We start from the raw sequence: 19,334 nt of genomic DNA on the forward strand, positions 1-19,334 counted from the left end.
ACATCTCTATAGGATGCTGTGATGATGGCTGCATAGGCGTTTGTGGGCCAGGGAAGGTATAAGGGCCTGAAGAAGTTTACTTTGGTAACAAAGGATTTGCTGTGAGAAGATGCTGCCTCTAATTCCAATGATAATGGAAAGCAGGACTCTGAAACAAGCTACTTCATTTGTGCTGAGTAGGATGGCTTGTACCAGTGTTGAGATAGTATTTTTATTTTGTGTTAACTCATTGTCTCCTTTTTAATCTTGCACCAACCAAGAAACTCAAACCAGCCAAAGATTGGACTGGACTCTATTGTGTTTCTACTTACAAGATAAAGACTATTAATCTGTTGTAGGAATATGAGTGTTGCGAGGCTTTTCCTTTGCAGTCTTACAACACCATTGCATGGGAAGCAAGAGGTGGAGAATAGTAAGGTCAACTATGCGTGCGTAGACTGTCAGTCCTTCATCAGTTGAGACTGAGCCGATCACAACACGCCTTCCAATCTTCTCTCGCTCTGGCTGTCCTTCGCCATTCTTGTCCATATCTCCTTGTTAGGAAATCATCCCACTCTTTGGAGGCTGACCGCGTGGCCATTTCTGTTCTCTCAGATCCACTTGGATATAGCTGTGGTCCATCTGTTGTCACTGAGTCAGGTCGCATGTCCCACCCACCGCATTTTGCTGAGCCTGCTTTCAACAACGTCTTGCACTCCAGACTGCTGCCTAATTATTTCATTGGGGATGTGATCACGGAGTGAAATGCCCAAAAATGTTTGTTCCATTGCCCTCTGTGTGACAGACAGTTGATGTTCTTCAATCTTTGTCACTGACAATGTTTTGCTGCCATATAACATTGCTGGAAGCATGGTTGAGTTAAAAAGATTTGCACAAGTTGTTTTGCTGATCTTTCTTTGGAGGATGTCCTTGATATCCTTGAATGAGCACCATCCAGCTTTTTTTCTGCAAGACAGTTCGTCTTTCTGATCTTGGCACATGTTGACTTCCTGGTCCAAATAAACATATTTATCAACTTCTTGGATTTGCTCTCCTCCAGGAGTTATTTGCGTTCTTGGCAGAACATCTGATCTCATGTATTTCATTTTTGACCGGTTCATTTTTAATCTGACTTGACTACTTTTCCCATTCAGTTCTTTAAGCATTCTCTCAAGCTGGGCTGTATTTTTGGCTAACAGCACTATATCATCTGCGAACCTGAGATGGTTTAGCCCCTTGCCGTTTATATTAATCCCGCCTTTCAAGTCTGCTCGTTGAAAAACCAGTTCAAGACAGGCTGTGAATAATTTTGGTGAAACTGTATCTCCTTGTTTCACACCTCGATGGGGTTCGGAGGGAGTATCGAACAGCGATCTGTCTGTGCTGCAGCCGGAGTTCGCTTCCTTTAGTAATGTGATATATTTCACACTGATGCCCTGTTCTGAAAGAGCTTCAAGAATGACGTTAGTCTCTACGCTGTCGAACGCCTTCTCGTAGTCCACAAAGGCAATGCACAAAGGGAACTTGTATTCCCTTGAATGCTCTAGTAGTTGGTTTAGAGTGAAGGTGTGGTCTATTGTGCTGTAATTCCTTTGAAAGCTGGCCTGCTCTCTAGGTGCTGTTCATCCAGGTTTTGCAACAGTCGATTTGTTTTTATTTTAGTGAACAACTTATAGATATGCGAAAGCAGGTAGATTGGGCGATAGTTCTTTACATTTTCTTGATCGCTTTTCTTATGCAGCAAGATGGTATTGGACTCTTTCCAACTGGACGGTATCTTCTGGATTTCCAGGTAGCGGCTGAACCTTTGGGCGAGAGCTTTTCAAAGTTCCTGACCTCCCGACTTAAACACTTCTGCTGTCAGACAGTCCTCGCCTGGATTCTTCCTTTCTTTTATTTGATGGACTGCGTGATGGACTTAGCTGATGAGAACTGGGAGTATGTGTTCATTGGTTTGTTGAAGTGATGGCATTGGGACATCTATATGGGATGCAAACAGCTGGGTATAGAAATCCCTGCAGATTGCCTCCATCTCTGTTCGATCTCTTACTGATTCTCCGTCCCTGTTCTTCAAAGCCGATAACGATGACCTGTACAACACCAGTTTCCTTATGCATTTTTTGAGACTTTTATGATCTTCAGCAGCCTTTAGGAGCTTTTCGGTTCGAAATTTCTCAAAGTCGTCCTTCAACTTCATTCATATGAGTTTGCAGAGAAGGGAGTATTCAAGCTTGTCGCTGCCATTTCTTTTCATTTTCCTCCTCTTCTCCAATAAAGTCTTCGTATTCTCTGAGATTCTTCTGGTAGCTCTTCTTGGTCTTTCATGCTAAGTAGATTTCCCACACCGTTTCAGTCTCTTACCAAAGTTCTCATAATCGTCATCGCAGTCTTCCAGGAGGCTCCAATCTTCCCTAGAAATGTTTTTCCTGCAGGATTGCCTCGTCGAAAGCTACCGGTTGGTGCCTTCTGTTGGCCATACACAGCACCTTTTTTCTCCACATTCACAGTGAACGTGAGTCTGTCTCTCAGTAGGCGATGATCACTACTGATATTGAATGATGGCACTACTGAAATATCCTGCACGATGCGTCATCTATCGATCAGAAAGTAATCGATTTCATTTTTTGTCTTCGCGTTCGGTGCGATCCAGGTCCATGTTCTGTTGCCCTTCTTTCGGAACCAGGTGTTACCAATGAACATTCTCATTGTCTCTGCCAATATAGTTAGTCATTCTCGCACATTTCATTCTCTGATGCCGTACCTTCCTATGAACTTCTCACCTTCTCTCCCTCTTCCATCCTTGGCGTTAAAATCTCCTATCACAATTGTATATGTGGAGCTCTGAATGAGGGTTTCCTCCAGTTCCTGATAGAACCTTTCCATATCATCATCTTCTCATGCACTTGTGGGAGCATAGATCTGGATGATTTTGAGGGTACTATTTCGGTTCAGTCGGAGGTAAAGCACCCCAATACACAATGACTTCAAATGGCATGAGACAATTTTCGAAGACCATTCCTTGTTTATGATGAATCTGACTCCTCCAACTGTAATCGTGCCTTCTCCTTTTCCTAGAATGACCATGCTTCCATCCCTCCAGTTGACCTCCATCTCCTTCTTTCATTGTGTTGCGCAAACACCCAGCACATCGCAGGCTGTTTTTGCCTTTTTTCCTCCATGAGATGGTTTATCGGTTCCTCCCTCATCAGTGTTCTCCAATTATAAGTGCACACTGAGAGAGTTGTCCGGTTTCCTTTTGGCAACCTGGCACCTGAGATTCTTTGCAGCCTGTCGTCGTTCGAATGCCTTGCTGCCTCCGGAGTGGGGATCGAGAAACATGCATAGAACTGAGACTTGGTTTTCCATGTTGTTTTAGCCATTGTTTTCAGCCACCCGCTGGCTGGGCTGTCAGTGGCGCATTTACCTCCTCAGCTTAGCTAGCTTACAGCCTCAGAAAGAGTATACGCCCCTCCACAGAGGAAGAAACCCCCTCACTGGGCTGACAGTCCGACACCTCGATAGCATGGTTAGACCTGCCGGAGAACGCACTCAGCTACCATCGCTGTCAAACAGCCAGGGTCACCGCTGCGCCGCGTTGAGGTAGGATTTGCAGCAGGTCAACTATTTGTGTATATCTTGCCGGACTGTCCCCTTCGCTTCTAGCTACACAGAGAAGATCCTTTTCTTAGTATTGCCGTTCTTGACTTCCTGGTAACTTCATGTTAATGTTTGGATATGCTGAAGAGTTTTAGTGTAAGGCATCTTAAACAACCCTACATCAATGTTTGGCATGCCTCTTGGAACCTCAGGCTGTTGCTAAATGCTATTTCATTGTTCCCTGAGGCTGCAAGTCCTGTGAAGTGTTGCTTAATTTTCATTATGCAAAACTTAAACAAATTTGAAATGTAACTTGGGGTATGTCTACACTGGCAGAGTTACAGTGCTGCTCAGAAAGCGCTGAAAGGAAACCTCTGTTGTGTGTTCACACTGTCAGCTGCCTGCACAATAGTGTTTTCACACTTATGGCACTTGCAGCGGTATTCGGAGCGGTGTACTCTGGGCAGCTATCCCACAGAGCATCTCTTCCTCCTCTGCTGCTAAGAGTTGTGGGAAGGTGGAGGGGGTTGCGGGGCATCATGGGTCCTGTCCCAGTGCACCGGGATGCATTGCTTTGCGTCCCAGCAATCCCTGTACTTCCGTCCACATTTGGTGCCATCTTTCAACGGTTTATGTACTGCGTGCTCTGCCTCTTTGATCTGCAGGAATGGATCCCAAACTGTGGAACAGTATGCTGCTTGCTCTGACCAACAAGTCACGAGTGGCAGTGGAGTTATTTCTTAAACTATAAAGGCAAGAGGAGTGCAACATTGATCTCGCCACATGTAGTAGCTACAGCACGAGGTTGTTTGTGGCATTCATGGAGGTGCTGATCACAGTGGAACGCCGATTTTGGGCTCGGGAAACAAGCACTGAGTGGTGGGATCACATTGTCATGCCCGTCTGGGATTATGAGCAGTGGCTGCAGAACTTTCGGATGAGGAAAGCCACGTTCATGGGACTCTGAGCTCGCCCCAGCCCTGCGGTGCAAGGACACGAGAATGAGAGCTGCCCTGCTGTTGGAGAAGCACGTGGTGATTGCACTGTGGAAGCTGGCTACTCCAGACTGATACCGATGGGTCGCTAAACAGTTCGGAGTGGGAAAGTCAACCGTTGGGCTCGTGTAGATGGAAGTGTGCAGGGCCATTAATCCCATCCTGCTCTGAAAGACCGTGACTCTGGGCAATGTGTGTGACGTGGATGGCTTTGCACAACTGGGCTTTCCTAACTGCGGAGGGGCGATAGATGGCACACACATTCCAGTTCTAGCACCAGACCACTTAGTCACCGAGTATATTAATCGGAAGGGGTATTTCTGAATGGTTCTCCAGGCACTTGTGGATCACCAGGCACATTTCATGGACATTAACGCAGGCTGGTCCAGAAGGGTGCATGACGGATGCATGTTTCAGAATGCTAGCCTGTTCAGGAAGCTGCAAGCAGGGACTTTATTTCCGGACCAGAAGATCACAGTAGTGGAAGTTGAAATGCCCACTGTGATCCTGGGAGACCCCGCCTATCTCTTAATGCCATGGCTTATGAAGCCATACACTGGACACCTTGACAGCAGCAAGGAGTGGTTCAACAACAGGCTGAGCAAGTGCAGAATGACTGAGTGCGCTTTTGGCCGTTTAAAGGACCGCTGGTGCTGCCTATATGGGAGGCTGGACCTGGCTGATGATGATATTCCTATGCTTATAGCCGTGTGCTGTGTGCTCCATAATATTTGTGAAGGGAAGGGTGAAAGCTTCACTCAGAGGTGGAATGCTGAGGCTCAGCGCCTGGAGGCTGAGTTTGAACAGCCAGAGACCAGGGCTATTAGAGGGGCGCAGTGTGGGGCCATAAGGATCAGGGATGCCTCGAGGCAGCAATTGGAAGCTGAAAGCCACTAATATTTGTTGCTATGCTCAGGAGTGCAGTGCTTGTAATGCAAGAAGGTGATTGTGAATGGTGCAGATGATGCACTATGAAGATGTAAGAAAATTGCCTGTTGCTTTGCAGGCCTCTGTTTGCTTTCAGTTAATGGAATAAAGATTGCTTTCAAACCAAAACAATTATTTTATTAAAAAACAACAACCAGAGGGGGGAGAGAAATAACACATCAGCACTGAGAGGAATGGGGGAAGGGAGGGTCCCAGGAGGAGGTATGGTCCCAGGATGGATAAAGATTCCTATATATCTAGGTATGCTATCTAACCTTCTCCTTCGGAGTACAGTGCAGCGGGTACTGTACTTCAGCAAGGCTAAACTGCAAAGGGTTGGGTGTTGAGTTCAGTGGGTACTGGGGGTCCGCAGGGCTGGACTGTGACGGGGCAGGAGTGGAATGCAGCAGGTACAGACTGGAGCCAGGAGGTTGATAAAAGTGTGTTGGCAGTATCTGGGGGGCACATGGCAAAGAGTTTTGTAACAGCTGCTGCAGAGGACGACGGGCACAGAGCTGCTCGGTTTGCAGTGCTGGTAGCTCCTGGAGTGTGTCCCCTTAGCGCTCCATAATGTTTGAGTCACTCCGTGGCTTAGTTCTGGTGCACTGTCTGGTGCACTTCTTTCGGTCCCTCTTCTTGCGATCTCTCCACTCCTTCAATTCCTGTTTCTCGGCCGCGGAGTGCATCATGACATTATGCAGAAAGTCCTCTTTAGTTCTTCGTGGCCGCCTTCTAATTCTGTGCAGCCGTTCAGCTGCTGATAACAAAGAGGGAGGCTGGGCTTCCAAAGTCATATCTCTGAAGCCAAAATGCAACATTTTACAGAAGCAGTATTGTTTGCAACACACAGACTACTGATTGATTTAAAAAAACAGCCACTATTCACATACCTGTCACTAAGCACACATGAGCCACCAGCCCCCAAAAATGGTCAGTAACTGTAGGGGAAATCAGTGTTCCAGGACTGTACTGTACACGTGGCTCTTGGGGAGAGCCAGCACTGTAGCGGGGGCTTATAATCATTCCTGTCCCCACATTTTCCACGGGCTGTGTTAATTATGGAAGATATCTTGCTGCTGAGGGTGAGCAGGGAATCAAGGGGGGGGGGTCTTCTCCAAGACTGGCTTCCGTCCTGACCCTTATGTGGCTCTCCTGTGTGCAGCAATGGTCCCCCACCCCTCCAAGGGATGGCACAGTGGCGCGGGAAAGTTACCCTTAATGGGGCAAGAAACAAAGCAGCTCTGCCAAAGAACCTGCAGCAGTGGGTTGCCTAGTATCTCCTTGAGGGTTTCCTGGAGATCTCTGAGGCAGATTCCTGTGAAGTGAGGGAGTCGATCAACACCCTGTTCCGCCGCTCAGACTAGGCATGTGGTGGTACACACATCATACAGACACAAGCCTGCTTTCTGCAACCCTCCTGCCCAACAACTCGCTTCAGCAATTCCCAAAGCCACTTACCAGGGGCCTCCTCTCCTGTTTGTGCTTCGCCAAGATCCAACAGGTGTGACTGGCTAGCCTCTTCCGGGGTACAGAAAAGCTCCGGGCTGCATGCATCTCTGACCTCTGAGTCGTCCTCTGCCTCTGGGTCCCCCTCCACATCCTCGCCCAAGATTTCCTCCTCCTGGCTCGGTCCGCTCTCGACTGGCACGTGAGCCACCGAAGTATCCACAGTGGCCTTTGCAGTGGGAGTGGGATCACCACTGAGTATCGCGTCCAGCTCTTCACAGAACCAGCAGCTCATGGGCACAGCACCGGAGTGGCAGTTTGTTTATTTTTGTTTTGTTTTTTACAGTGCTGCAACTGCTCAGTTTTTGCACACTAACCGACTCGGTAGTGTGTACACCTTGGGAGTTAAACGCAGAAAGCTGCTTTACTGTGCAGAAACTTGCCAGTGTAGACAAAGCTTTGGTATTTTGTTGGTTAGAAAGTTGACTGAATTGTCTTTATATAAAGTCATGTTCTTCCTGTCTGTTTTCAAACTGAAACTTCTATCTAGTTTAATAGACACCACCAAAGCAATACATCTTTAAGAAAAATGAGAGTTTGGAAGTATTAGAAACTTTCTGAAATCCACTTCCAGAAGATGTTTTACAAAGTAAACTATGAAAATGTCAAATAGCAGCTGTTGAATTTAGTAGAAAAACTATTGCTTTATTGCAATTTATAGTATAGCTGTCTTTGTCAGAAGAGTAATTTTATAATGTTTACAAGGCACAGTTTTGCCCAGCAAAAAGATTTTACACAATTGTGGGAATGAGGAATATTCTGAGACATTGGGTGCAATTTCCCTATAGTCTCAGAGACAGGTATCTTTTGCTAGAGTTTGACTGATTACATACAACTGTATTTTTGAATTTAAAATAATTGTTTCATAATTCTTTATAAATATTTATGAACTATAAGCTTTGTAATTGTTAACCACCTCAGTAGTTGAATGACTATTCCGACATTTGTTTACTGAGATGTGTTAAGAAATATTAGAATAGTTGGCTAAAGGGAAACCTTGTCTGACTTTTGACTTGTGACATGAATATATTTCCACATTCTCTTGTGACCGTCACATGATACTACTTAAGAAGTTGTGAAGTCAAACACTTAAAAGTTAGGTAATTTTAGATTTACAGTTGCTGTTACAACCTTCATTCTCCTGCACCCCACTCATTTGTGCTTGCATCTCATGCACCACATGAGGCTATGGTCCTGTGGGAAATATAAAGCATGATCATATAACTAAAGGCTATATCATAATGCATTTGCACAAAGAGGCAGAATTAAAGCTGCATAGCAAGTCATAAATCTGGCACTTTCTAGCTTCCTAAATGCTTGACTTTACAACCTAATGTTCTTTAAAAAAAATTATTATTTACAACTGTAACAACATCCCATTGTGCATTATCAGAAGTGTCTGAACCATGAACCTTCAGAACTGTAGGTCAGATTTCAGCCACTTAATTTATAGGACAAACTACAATAGCTGGCAGCAGAGAAGTTTGAGGGGAGTGGTCTTGGTGAGTCTGGTCTTATTCTTTCTCCTTGTCTCATTCCCTGCACATGTATCTTTGTTCTCAGTGTTGCTAAAAAGTACTTTAAAAACTATATCAATTGCACTGCTCATGTTCATAATGCAATTTTAAAACATTTGAGATTCTGTCAAATGGCTAGTTTCACCAGAACCATTTAAAGGCACTGTTCTATAGTAAAAACTAGTTTTCCTTCTAAAATTCAATGTTTTCTTTGCCCCAAGTCACTTAGATGCATTAAGCTGTTTATAAAAATACTTGCAATTTTTAATAGGTACGAATATTCCCTGCCCCACCCACACCCTCTCTTTGTCAAAAACAGATGAGTTGTTTGGGCTCAAACTCCCTCCCACCCATTCTCCCCAAAAAAGGTACTTTGGGGCAGAGATCAAACATCCAATTTATAGCTTTAAACCCGGACTACTATTAGATTGGATAGCTTCCATTTGTGCTATCTGAAAAATATAGCTCATGGTATGTGACATCCATACCTACGCCAGTATGAACTGGCATAAGTTGTTGTGCAATTCTTGATTTATTATATGAAGATTTTACAAAAATGTGTGTTTGACTTTGTGCTACTAATGGGCATATTTTCCACATTTACATACATATATTACACAGAGTGGTGGTAACTTGAAAAAATTAAAAATTAGTGCTTTAAAAATTGGATTTTATGAATGTGACAATACCCAGGGTACAGTCTGGACTGAACAGCTGTCCCCCCTCAATTCTCCAACCTAGGGTGCCTTTTTTACACTGCTTTACTGTGAGAGCAACCACTCCTGGTCTGCTCATACACAGCCTCTAGCATGTAAATTACTTCCAGCTGTATTGTATGAGTGCTATGGCCAGGCGCTCTTAAATTACACTGCAGGGGAACACCAGCAAATTCCCAGTCCCAGGCTTTCCCCCAGAAATGTGTATCTTGTACTGCCCAGCCCTCTCGAGGACAACACAAGCTTATATAAAGTATCATTTTATTAATAGAAAATAATATGCACAAATCCTGCTATCTCAAATGGAGTTTCCCAGACACTTCAATCCCAAGCACAATGGTTTAGATAAAACAATAAAACAAGTTTATTAATGACAGAGAGATTTTAAGGGACTACAAGTAATGAGGCATAATTGGTTAGGAGTAAATAAAACGTAAAACGCAACTAATATCTAATTTAAGAAGCTAGAGTGAATTCAAAGCAAAGGTCTTTCTCATCATATGTTCTAGCAGTCTTACTGGTTGAATTTCTTTCTGCCAGGATCTCTCCCCAGGCCAATGATGCTTCCTTTGTCCATTAAGTGTTGTGAATGCTGTGAAGAGAGAGATTTTTTGGGGATCTGTTTCCCTTTCTTATAGCTCTTTTTTTTTCTTTTCTTTTCTTTGAAAATCCTCTCCAGCTGAGCTTCAGGAGACTGAAAGTCTGTTTCGACAGGAACCTCCAGCTGTTTCTTTGCCAAGATGTAAAATTCTCACTCACCCTTTTTTCTGCCAAAGAGTGGCCACTTAACCAGTCATAATCCATTGATCTTGTTGACACCTGGCTGAGGGGTCTGTTTGCTTTCTGTTTCTGAGGAACTGGTTTGTGGCTGTTTTTGCAAACTTGGAACGTCTCTCTAATATTCTACAGTAGAATCTTTTATCTGTATATAGCATGTTGCCACACACATTGTGCCAGGATAGTAATGATCAGCCAGTTATGAGTTTTCAGATGATACCTCACAAGGCATGCTTTGTACAACATTTATCATAGTCTTATAAAAGGAGTGAACATAAGGTGTAGACTGTGACAGTAGCTCACGAAAGCTCATGCTCAAATAAATTGGTTAGTCTCTAAGGTGCCACAAGTACTCCTTTTCTTTTTGCGAATACAGACTAACACGGCTGTTCCTCTGATTCCTGAAGATTGTGTGTTTTGGAATAAGCAGTAACCTTTGGGTTCCAGGCAAGGCTTATTGATGGTCCATGTTTCCAACTTTTGTAGTTATCGTGCACATAGCATGTATTGCTTAATGTAGTGTTAACTGTAATGCTATCGTATGAGCCTAAGTTACCATTGTTGTAGGTATTGTAACTGAATTTGTTGATTCCTGTACTTGTGAAATTTAGTTGCATGTCCTTGGCTGTCTTAAAACAAACTAGACAATGCAATTTCATATTAATATGCAAGATACTTTATTCAGTTCATATTCTGCGTTCTGGACTTTGTGTCTGATTACAGCGTACTTACTGGAGTGCATGCATTAAAAGGAGAAGATGTCCATTAGCTGCTGATTATTACTACTGAGCTCTTTCTTATGGACAGGCATTGCTCTCTTTTATGCATGAGAATGAACAATGTTTCCTGAATAATTTTTTGCAGTTAACCAAATACAGTACATGTTCTTAGTTGATACACTTCTCCCCCACACCCTTCCCAAAAAAAAAAAGGTAATCATGCAAACTGATACTGAGATCTGTATTTAAAGAAAAACAAGCGATCTGGATATCTGGGGAGGGATAGCTCAGTGGTTTGAGCTTTGGCCTGCTAAACCCAGGGTTGTGAGTTCAATCCTTGAGGGAGCCATTTGGGATCTGGGGCAAAAATTGGGGATTTGTCCTGCTTTGAGCAGGGGGTTGGACTAGATGACCTCCTGAGGTCCCTTCCAACCGTGGTATTCTATGATTCTTAAGTGAAATTAGTCTAGATTTAAAAAAAAAAAACTGAATTGCTTTTGGGATCAAGACAACTTTGTAGGAGGCTGATTAACATAATGCTCTTAATTCCATTTCATTGGCATTGAAGCAGTAACTCATCCTTTAACATGACAGTAAGATCTTTTTTCCATTTTAAAACACAGCTGTTTTACATCTGCTCTTCTTCACAGGGTAGTAGACTATTTAAGAAACCTTCCTTATTTTTGGAGTGATTAAGCCCTGTTTTTTATATGATCTTGACGTTGGGATATCCTACTGCACTAATGTTCTAAATCTACAGAAGTGTATTTTTGGTACCTTCCCAAGTCCATGGACATTAATATTACTATCATAAAAGTAAGTCCGACTATGATTCTGATCTTAAAAATTGTAGAAATGGCATCTTTTAACTCAACATGCTGTTCCCCTGTGTCTGTTCAGAATCATATCTGTTTATTTTATTGGCTAAAATATTGATTAGTACCATAAAACCAAAGCAGGACAAGTAACTGAACTCTTTTTTTCTGGTTCATGTGTCAACAGAATTATCTACTCAGTTTGATTTGTAGAATATTTACCATCAGTATGAGCTAAGAGAAACCAGATCCAGGTTGACAATGAGGAAAGCAGTCTCATTACATGTAAACTGAACAGATTTGTTTTGGAAGTCACTAAGGCAACAAACACAAAACTTCCCAATGCTGTTATGTAGGAGTTTTGTTTTCCAGAGTAGAACCCTGTTTAAAGACTTGTTTGCATGGTGTGGCAAACTGCATATGTTAACATTAAAAAGTACCTAGTTGGAGTTCTGCTCTCGGCAGTTAAAGTGCAACACGTTAGGGTGCTTTACAAATCATGCCCCTCTGGCACACATTGCTGCACAGTGTAGACAAGCCCTTTATCTTCATTAGAGATTTCACTCGTAAATTAGGGGTTTTCTTGTTAATGTGCTCAGTCATCAACATCCTCATCAACACCCTTAGTGACACCATACCATGAGGCAACCATCATGCCTTGAGAGGTAGAACAAACCATGAGTGAGCTTGTCTTGCTTTTTACCAACTCAGGGTATCCGCAAGGAGAATATGCAGCTGGAGTTGCATAAGGAGTTCACCAGGTGATCAGAACAACAGTATGGAACAGCTTGGGTGCTGGCAGGAGGACCTGGGGAAGGCTGAAAAGCAAAGAAAGAAGCAATTCCAAGCTGAAAGGGAAATGCTGGTGGAGTATTTTCTTTATGATCAGGAGATAAGGGAGTGAGACGTGCCATTTCAGAGGGATGTGATTGAGACGTTCGAGGATCATGAGCCATTCAGCCCAAAGCTGTCCTGCCCAAATTATCTGCTTAGCCATGTCCAGTCCCATAATTTTGTCTCCGTTGTACCATGTCCTCCAACCTATGGACAACTCTTGTTGTGAGCGAAGCCAGTCAGCAGTTATCTGCTGCATTTTCTTCCAGTTTTAATATGGATGAAATGAACACATCCGGACATGCAGTTCCTTTCATAGATAACATGGCACAACATTTTCAGTTTATTTTGCTGTCAGATGTTTGGAGTGTGTGTTGCACTGTTATGCTCTTGCATGCCATTGTTGCTGTTTTGCACTTGTTTCTTTCATTTTGTACATCCTTTCAACTTTGTTGTGGGATCTGGATGCCTAAATGTGCTGACATTTAATAAAGCTTTGCTTAGGCACATACTGAGTTCTGGAGTTCCAGTGGATAAATGCATCAAACAGAAATAACAGGTCCACCATATTTATTTCATAAAAAAATATTGCAAGACCACATTTCACTCCCTTGGCCCACATTCTGGCATCAGCACCCGTATACTTCCCACACAGCTCAAATGGGGGTGCACAAGGCATCCCATGTGGCTATTGTTGTAATGGACTATGTGCCAGCATCAAGAGGTGCACTAGGTGGCTATCTATAAGAAGACTCCAAAAAATGGGTGTCCTCAATCCATTCTACTGCCAGATATTCCCCCTTGTATTGTGGAGCACACGTGTCTCTGTGCCATGTACGGCATTATATATACTACAGTCCAAATGAGTCTGTAAGTAGCACCATCTTCCTTTCTGTCAAAAAGCACATTCTGCCACCTTCCTTTTCCCTGCTTGGTGTGTAATTGTACTCTCTCTTGCCAGGGCAGTGGAAATCATAAATCTTCATTACCCAAGGTATCGGAGGGTAGGCAGGGTTGGCTGAAATGAGAAGGAACGGACATCCCCTGATCATTGTCACTTGATCTGAATCCAGTATTACCTACACTGAAGCAGACCAGGCCTCCAGAACACCCTCACCTTGTGTACTCTACCATGTGTATCCTATGTAGGTGTCCGTGAATCTGACACAGTAGTCCTGCATAATGACAAAGTAGTAGCCCTTCCTGTTAATGTACTTGCTTGAGTTGGTGCGCATATAAGTATAGCATGTCATCAATTGCACCTGCACTGTTTGGGAGTGCCATCTGTTCAAACCCCATGGTTATTTCTGAATAACCCCCTTATGTTGCTGTAGAGCAATACTTGCTTTCAGATTTCTGTGACTACTGTGCCAAACATGGATTTTCCAATCCCAAAATGATTACAATAGAGCTGTATGGAGTAGCTGGGTTCTACGGGTCAATAGCAACATACTTCTGGGCCATTACTGCCTCTCGTCTGAGTGTTTTGGTGCTCCAGGGTCCAGGCGAATTTTTTTTTTTTTTTTCCCCACATCTCCAGGGATCTCGCTTTCCTCGTACAAAAGTTCTGGGCCTACTGCTGCTTGTATATTTCCATCACCATATAGTCCCACCACTCTGGTCCTGGGAGTGGGGTGATGGTGTGTTTGCTGTGAAAGAGAACATCAGCTGGGTCCATGCCTCCATAGCTGCATGGTACTGATCTCTTCTTGGTGTGCTTTTAACAGCAAGCCCCACCGCTGCCTTCTCTGGGGAAACCGACTTTGTTAAATGTCTGCTGGCGTCTCTTGGTGGCAGCTTTCACAGAGGCATGCCAAAGAAACGTTGCCTTCATAAAAACTAGTAGTTGTTGGTCCTAGTTGTTGGAATGAGCAGGTTGCATATCTGAGAGCACAAGCAGGTAAAAGCACAACAGCTTGCGTCCTGCCAGGCAATGGATCTCCTGAGCCTAGAACATTTCTGTCCACAATTCCCAGAGGGGACGGACTGTTTTCTCACAGCACCCTGTGAACACACATGTCAAGTGGTGCATTGAGCTGTGGTGGTATGGACCATGGGATATGCACCCAGAAATATCTCTCAGCTGGATACAGTGCCAGTGCAGACATTGGGCATGATAGCAGCAGTGTGGAACTTGACCACTGTTCTGCAGTGTAATTGTGCTCTGTCAAGTTAGATTAAATCAAGATGACTAACTTGTGAGTACTCAACTCAAGGTTAGACTGAAGGTAAGACAAAGCCTAAGACAAAAATGCTTAAACCAGCTTTAACATTCTGCTGCTGCTTGATGCTCCAATGTACCTGAATTGATATAAATAGTCACAATTGAGGTTTGCCTTGATGTTTGTGGAATTGTAACTAGGTATTTTTGTTCACCTTCATCCTAAAGCCATTGTGGTATCATTTAGTTCAGTCTACCATGTAACATCTTCAGTTTTGAGGAGGAGATTCAATTATAAGAAGGAAATCTCCTTCCATGGCTATATGGGTTAGTTTTGCAACATAAATGGGCTCTGTTTGTTTGAGAGTTGCATTTAAGAAGCTTTGTAAACAGTTTGGAAATGCAGTTAAAACATTGCAGTTTGGTCTGTTGCAGAATGAAAATGTGTTAGTATTTGTAGGTAACTACTACACTGTGTCTGAGGGTCTTCCAGCACAGTTGCTACAGCGTAGATAGGAACTGACCCACATCTGCAATGGCTTTGGGGCCTTGCTGTCTACAAGTGTTTAGACTTGGTGTTTAACAGTGGTCTGTATCTTTTATCAGTGTGGACATGCTTTTTTTGGGGGGCGGGTGTCTTAAACTTATGCTAGTAAAACTGCTCTAAGTTATCTGCTGTGTTGCTGGCAGCTATGTTCTCTGACAAAAAATTCTATTCCACACTGGACAGTTTATGTGAATTTTTAAAAATTCCAGTTTATGTGAATGAGAAATTAATACTGCAGAAATGTAATAAAGAGCAGCTACTATTCCCAAACAATTTTTTCCAACCATTTCTTGCCAAATTCTAGAAAAAAAACAAAAGCGGAGGAAAACACATGCATCTGAATAACGTGTTATGCCTGTGTAATTATTCAAAGGATGTACTGAGAGGTTTTTTTTTGGGGGGGGGGGGAGGAGGAAGTGGGGGAAAAAATCAGAAGTGAATCTGTATTCTAAGCTTGATACAATTTAAAATGGCTAAAATGTATAGTAATCCTTCAAAATCCAGGATTTCGGATAGAAGAATGAACTCAGTCTGTACTATACTGGCTTTTTAATACCAACAATTACAACTTAAAGTTTGATGAGAAAAGATTAACTATTTTTGTTGTTGTTCAAGTTAGCTAATACAGTATGCCATGGGTAGTAAAAATCAATTTATGTTCTGCATGTTGGAAGATTACACATCTTGAATTTCTCATATATACTTTACATGTAAAAACCTACAAGAAACGATAAAGTGGTTGTAAATGTTCTAGAATACAGGCTATTATAGGTAGTAGTTGGTTCTTGAAAATATAAAATGCATAATTTAAAGTTATATTTCCCCTCTTGTGTTTCAGGTTTATGCTGCTGACTGTTGTGACAGTGTTCTTCTAGAGCTGCAGAAATATTTGCCAAAATATTTTGGCAGCTGGTCACCACCTACTGCACCTAACGGTATTGTTTTTTAATTTTATGCTAGCTGTCCAAACTGGATGGAAAATTTTCTGGGAAATTAGTTTGGCAATACCAACCTTTGTAACTATTTTATAGCATAATCGTATTCCCTATAACATTACATACAGTATAACAGTCATTTAAATAGGTACCCTGTTTAAGAAGAACTTTTAATGTAGGAAAAATATTTTGTCCTACAGATATTCCTGAGTCTGAGTGAGACCAAGATCTGACACCTTAGAACTTTATTTGTATAACATTGTAAATATGTTGCACTTTTTTCTCTGATCTTTCTGGTGCGTAAGTGGAAACAAAGATACAAATTTCTGCTTTATATTTAAGAAATGAACTAGTGTGCCCACTTTCTTATCTATTGTCCACATGCATAGATAGAACCTCTGGAACAGGACACTATAAAGCCCATCTAAATCTTTGACCACCTTTTAATTAGCAGTTGCACTCTTTTTGTATAACTTTATTAGGTGTTGCTTATGCTCCCTGTGGATAACTTGTTTTCCATTAACAATTATGAATTATTCTGTGTAAAGTAATTCTACTATAATTCCTTTAGTGCCTGGTACCTCCTTGGTTCACATTAATGCCTTCTTGCTTTTGTTTTTGGCAGTATTTCAAAGAGCTTTGTTACAGTACCTATCCTTTTTATCCTTCATTCTTTGGTATGGAGTCAGCCCTTCTGCAGCTGTCCAGGGTCCTTCTGCTGCAGCACATGGCTTGTCTCCTGAGTCATGGAGCTCCCTGCTCCCCTTCTTCAGCATGTCCATCTCTTTTCCTCACTTCTGCTGAAATGCTCCTATGAGTCCCTCAAGTTTGTGTCTTGCTATGAACACCTGGTTCTCTTTTCCTGCTGCCAATAACTTTCCACTCTCTAAACATGAGCCCCTTTGTTGAGGGACTGGAGAATGCAGGTTTTCCTAGGCTTGAGCTAGCCCATTGTCCTCGGGTGTTTCTACCTGAATAGCTGACAGTAAAGGTCTAACAACTGGCTATCGTTCCTACTCTGGCAGAAATGTGAGAGAGCCCTGTCAGCCCCAGGTGGAATCCATATACACATAGAGATATTCAAAAATGAAGAAATTTTCAGAAGAACAACTAGATGATATCAACCAGAATTTATAAACTGTACTACCATCATCACTACCTCTAGGAATGTTCTATTGGAAAAGGAGTGGTGGGTAGGAGAGAAGATTGATCAAGACACACTGCTGGGAATGATAGACTTGCAGTGGGAAAGAGAAGGACTGTTAAGAATTGAGATTGTTGACAATACCTGGGAGGGACAGACAAACGTTATTGTGAGGGCCATGAATTAAGCAGGCACAGTTGATAGCCAAGAGGGAGGATGGGGTAACTTATTTCACAGGGAAAGGGTGGAAATGAGAAGTCTAAGGCTAGATCGTTAATATTTGGGTGAAATGGGAGAAGATGCCAGCTAGATTAGATAAAATCTATTACCAATTAGAACAAAATAAAACTAGAAAACATTGACTGATGTTCATAAACACACTTATTAACATTCATATATTTCCATACTGGTGGAGCAGGTATTCTACTCTATTTAAATATAATGTTCTGTCAAAGATTGAAGGGAAAGTCTGTTTAGGCCTTCCCAATCATGATTTAACATGAGTCAACAAGCTGGTGTGTGTGAGCCATAGAGTTATAGGATATGGACAAGTTGTCTTATCTCAATCCCCACCCCCAATAAATTGCTGTAAAATTGAAGCAAGACAAATTTGATTTGAACTTAGATTTCATGGAGTGTGGGTAATTGAAGATTATTAGTAATATACAAAAACATGATTCTAAAGGGATGCATAAGCCAAAATATCCATTTTAAATTGTCTGCTGAAAGTTTTAGGGATCTGGCCATTGCTCTCTGGCTGTTTCTCTTGTTTACGTTTCAGTACTTTATTACTATTCAGTGCATTTTCCGTTTGGGATCTGATTTTCATCACCTGGACTAAGAACAGGGCAGATCAATCTGAATTATCTTCAAAATTTTCCTCCTTTGTTGCTGATAGCAACTTAGGTTCCCTCCTGCTTCATTCATTTATTTCAAAATATGTCTTTGTAAGTTATGAAAAACAAATCAGATGCCTCAACTAATTTTTCCACTACTTCTTCCAGCAACGACTGAATGCGTAAGCAAGTTCATACTAATGCATCTGTGGGCGAATCTTGCTAAAAGCACCAGCTGAAAACAATGTATTCAGTTTGTATACCTCTTAAAAATATCTAAAGGAATTAACTTTTATTATAGAAATGTATCCTTCATAATATCAGTGCACATGTACAAAAATTATGCAAGTCTAAACATTTAGAAATCTCCTTCTCCACATGGGTTTTTGATTTAAGGTATCAAAGTCCCTTCATGTTTTCTTTTTATATTTGTTTAGATATAGATTTGAGCTATAGATATTTTTAATATATATTCTCTTTTTGTGTACGTCTGTATGTATATTTTGAAGAAACATTTGGGAGTAACTGATTTACACAACATTTTTTAGAAAATTTGTGTTTTAAATACGCAATACATGCTATGGTTTGCTTTGTCGTTTTGAAAATTTGCTTTCTAAACTATTCAAAAATATGCATAGCTTTTTTTTTTTTTTTTTTTTTAAGTAGGACAGGAAGGATGATCCAGTGGCTAGGGCACTAATGTGGGCCTTGAGACCTAGGTTTAGTTCTCTGCTCTGGTACAGACTTGCTATATGACCTTGGGGAAGTCACTTTGTCTCTATGCCTCGCTTCCTCGTTTCCCCAAGGAGAAAGAGATATGCTGTGATGTGCTGTGAGATATGATGATATTCATGTACACTGAAGGTTGTGAGGTGCTCAGATGCTATGGTTATGGGGACCATATGAGAAGATATATTGTAAAGGTCTGACATATTAAGGTATTGAAGAGGATACAGATAAAAATTAAACATTTCAGAAAGAAAACACATATAAACAGATGAGCATCAAATTTTGTGAGAGTATAACATGGAGAGAGGATTTAAGCTTGGATTGCAGTACCAGTAAAAGCATAAAAAGCCTGATTTTTGGCAATAGGAGAGTTTTGCTGGACAAGAGCAACATGAGCTAAATCTGGAAAGTCTGAGCTACCAAGTAGTAAGGATACAGGTTTCAAGAACAATTCAGCATGCAAGGGGGAGTATAGAAATGACCAGGGCCAAATTAGTGAGATTGGAGGCACAGAGCTAATGTCTTTCAGAGGCCTCCCTTTTGTGAACGTGGTATTAATAAAAGAAAAAAAGTACTTGGTTTGTTGCAATCAACAAGTCA

At 42.0% G+C, this 19,334-nt stretch overlaps 1 protein-coding gene across 3 annotated transcripts in view; it reads left to right on the forward strand.

Moving 5' to 3' along the window:
* Window positions 1-19,334, forward strand: part of IPMK (inositol polyphosphate multikinase) — a 78,815-nt gene that overhangs the window by 30,404 nt on the left and 29,077 nt on the right. For 2 of the 3 annotated variants that reach the window (XM_073353677.1, XM_073353678.1), the window contains exons 3-4: window positions 12,260-12,413; window positions 15,929-16,025. In XM_073353677.1, coding sequence (XP_073209778.1) covers window positions 12,327-12,413; window positions 15,929-16,025 — 184 coding nt within the window. In that variant the 5' untranslated portion in view covers window positions 12,260-12,326. The remainder of the gene's footprint in view (window positions 1-12,259; window positions 12,414-15,928; window positions 16,026-19,334) is intronic. The other variant, XM_073353675.1, reaches the window with a different exon arrangement.

The sequence above is a fragment of the Lepidochelys kempii genome, chromosome 7 (assembly GCF_965140265.1).
Source record: "Lepidochelys kempii isolate rLepKem1 chromosome 7, rLepKem1.hap2, whole genome shotgun sequence".
In the NCBI taxonomy this organism is placed as follows: Eukaryota; Metazoa; Chordata; order Testudines; family Cheloniidae; genus Lepidochelys; species Lepidochelys kempii.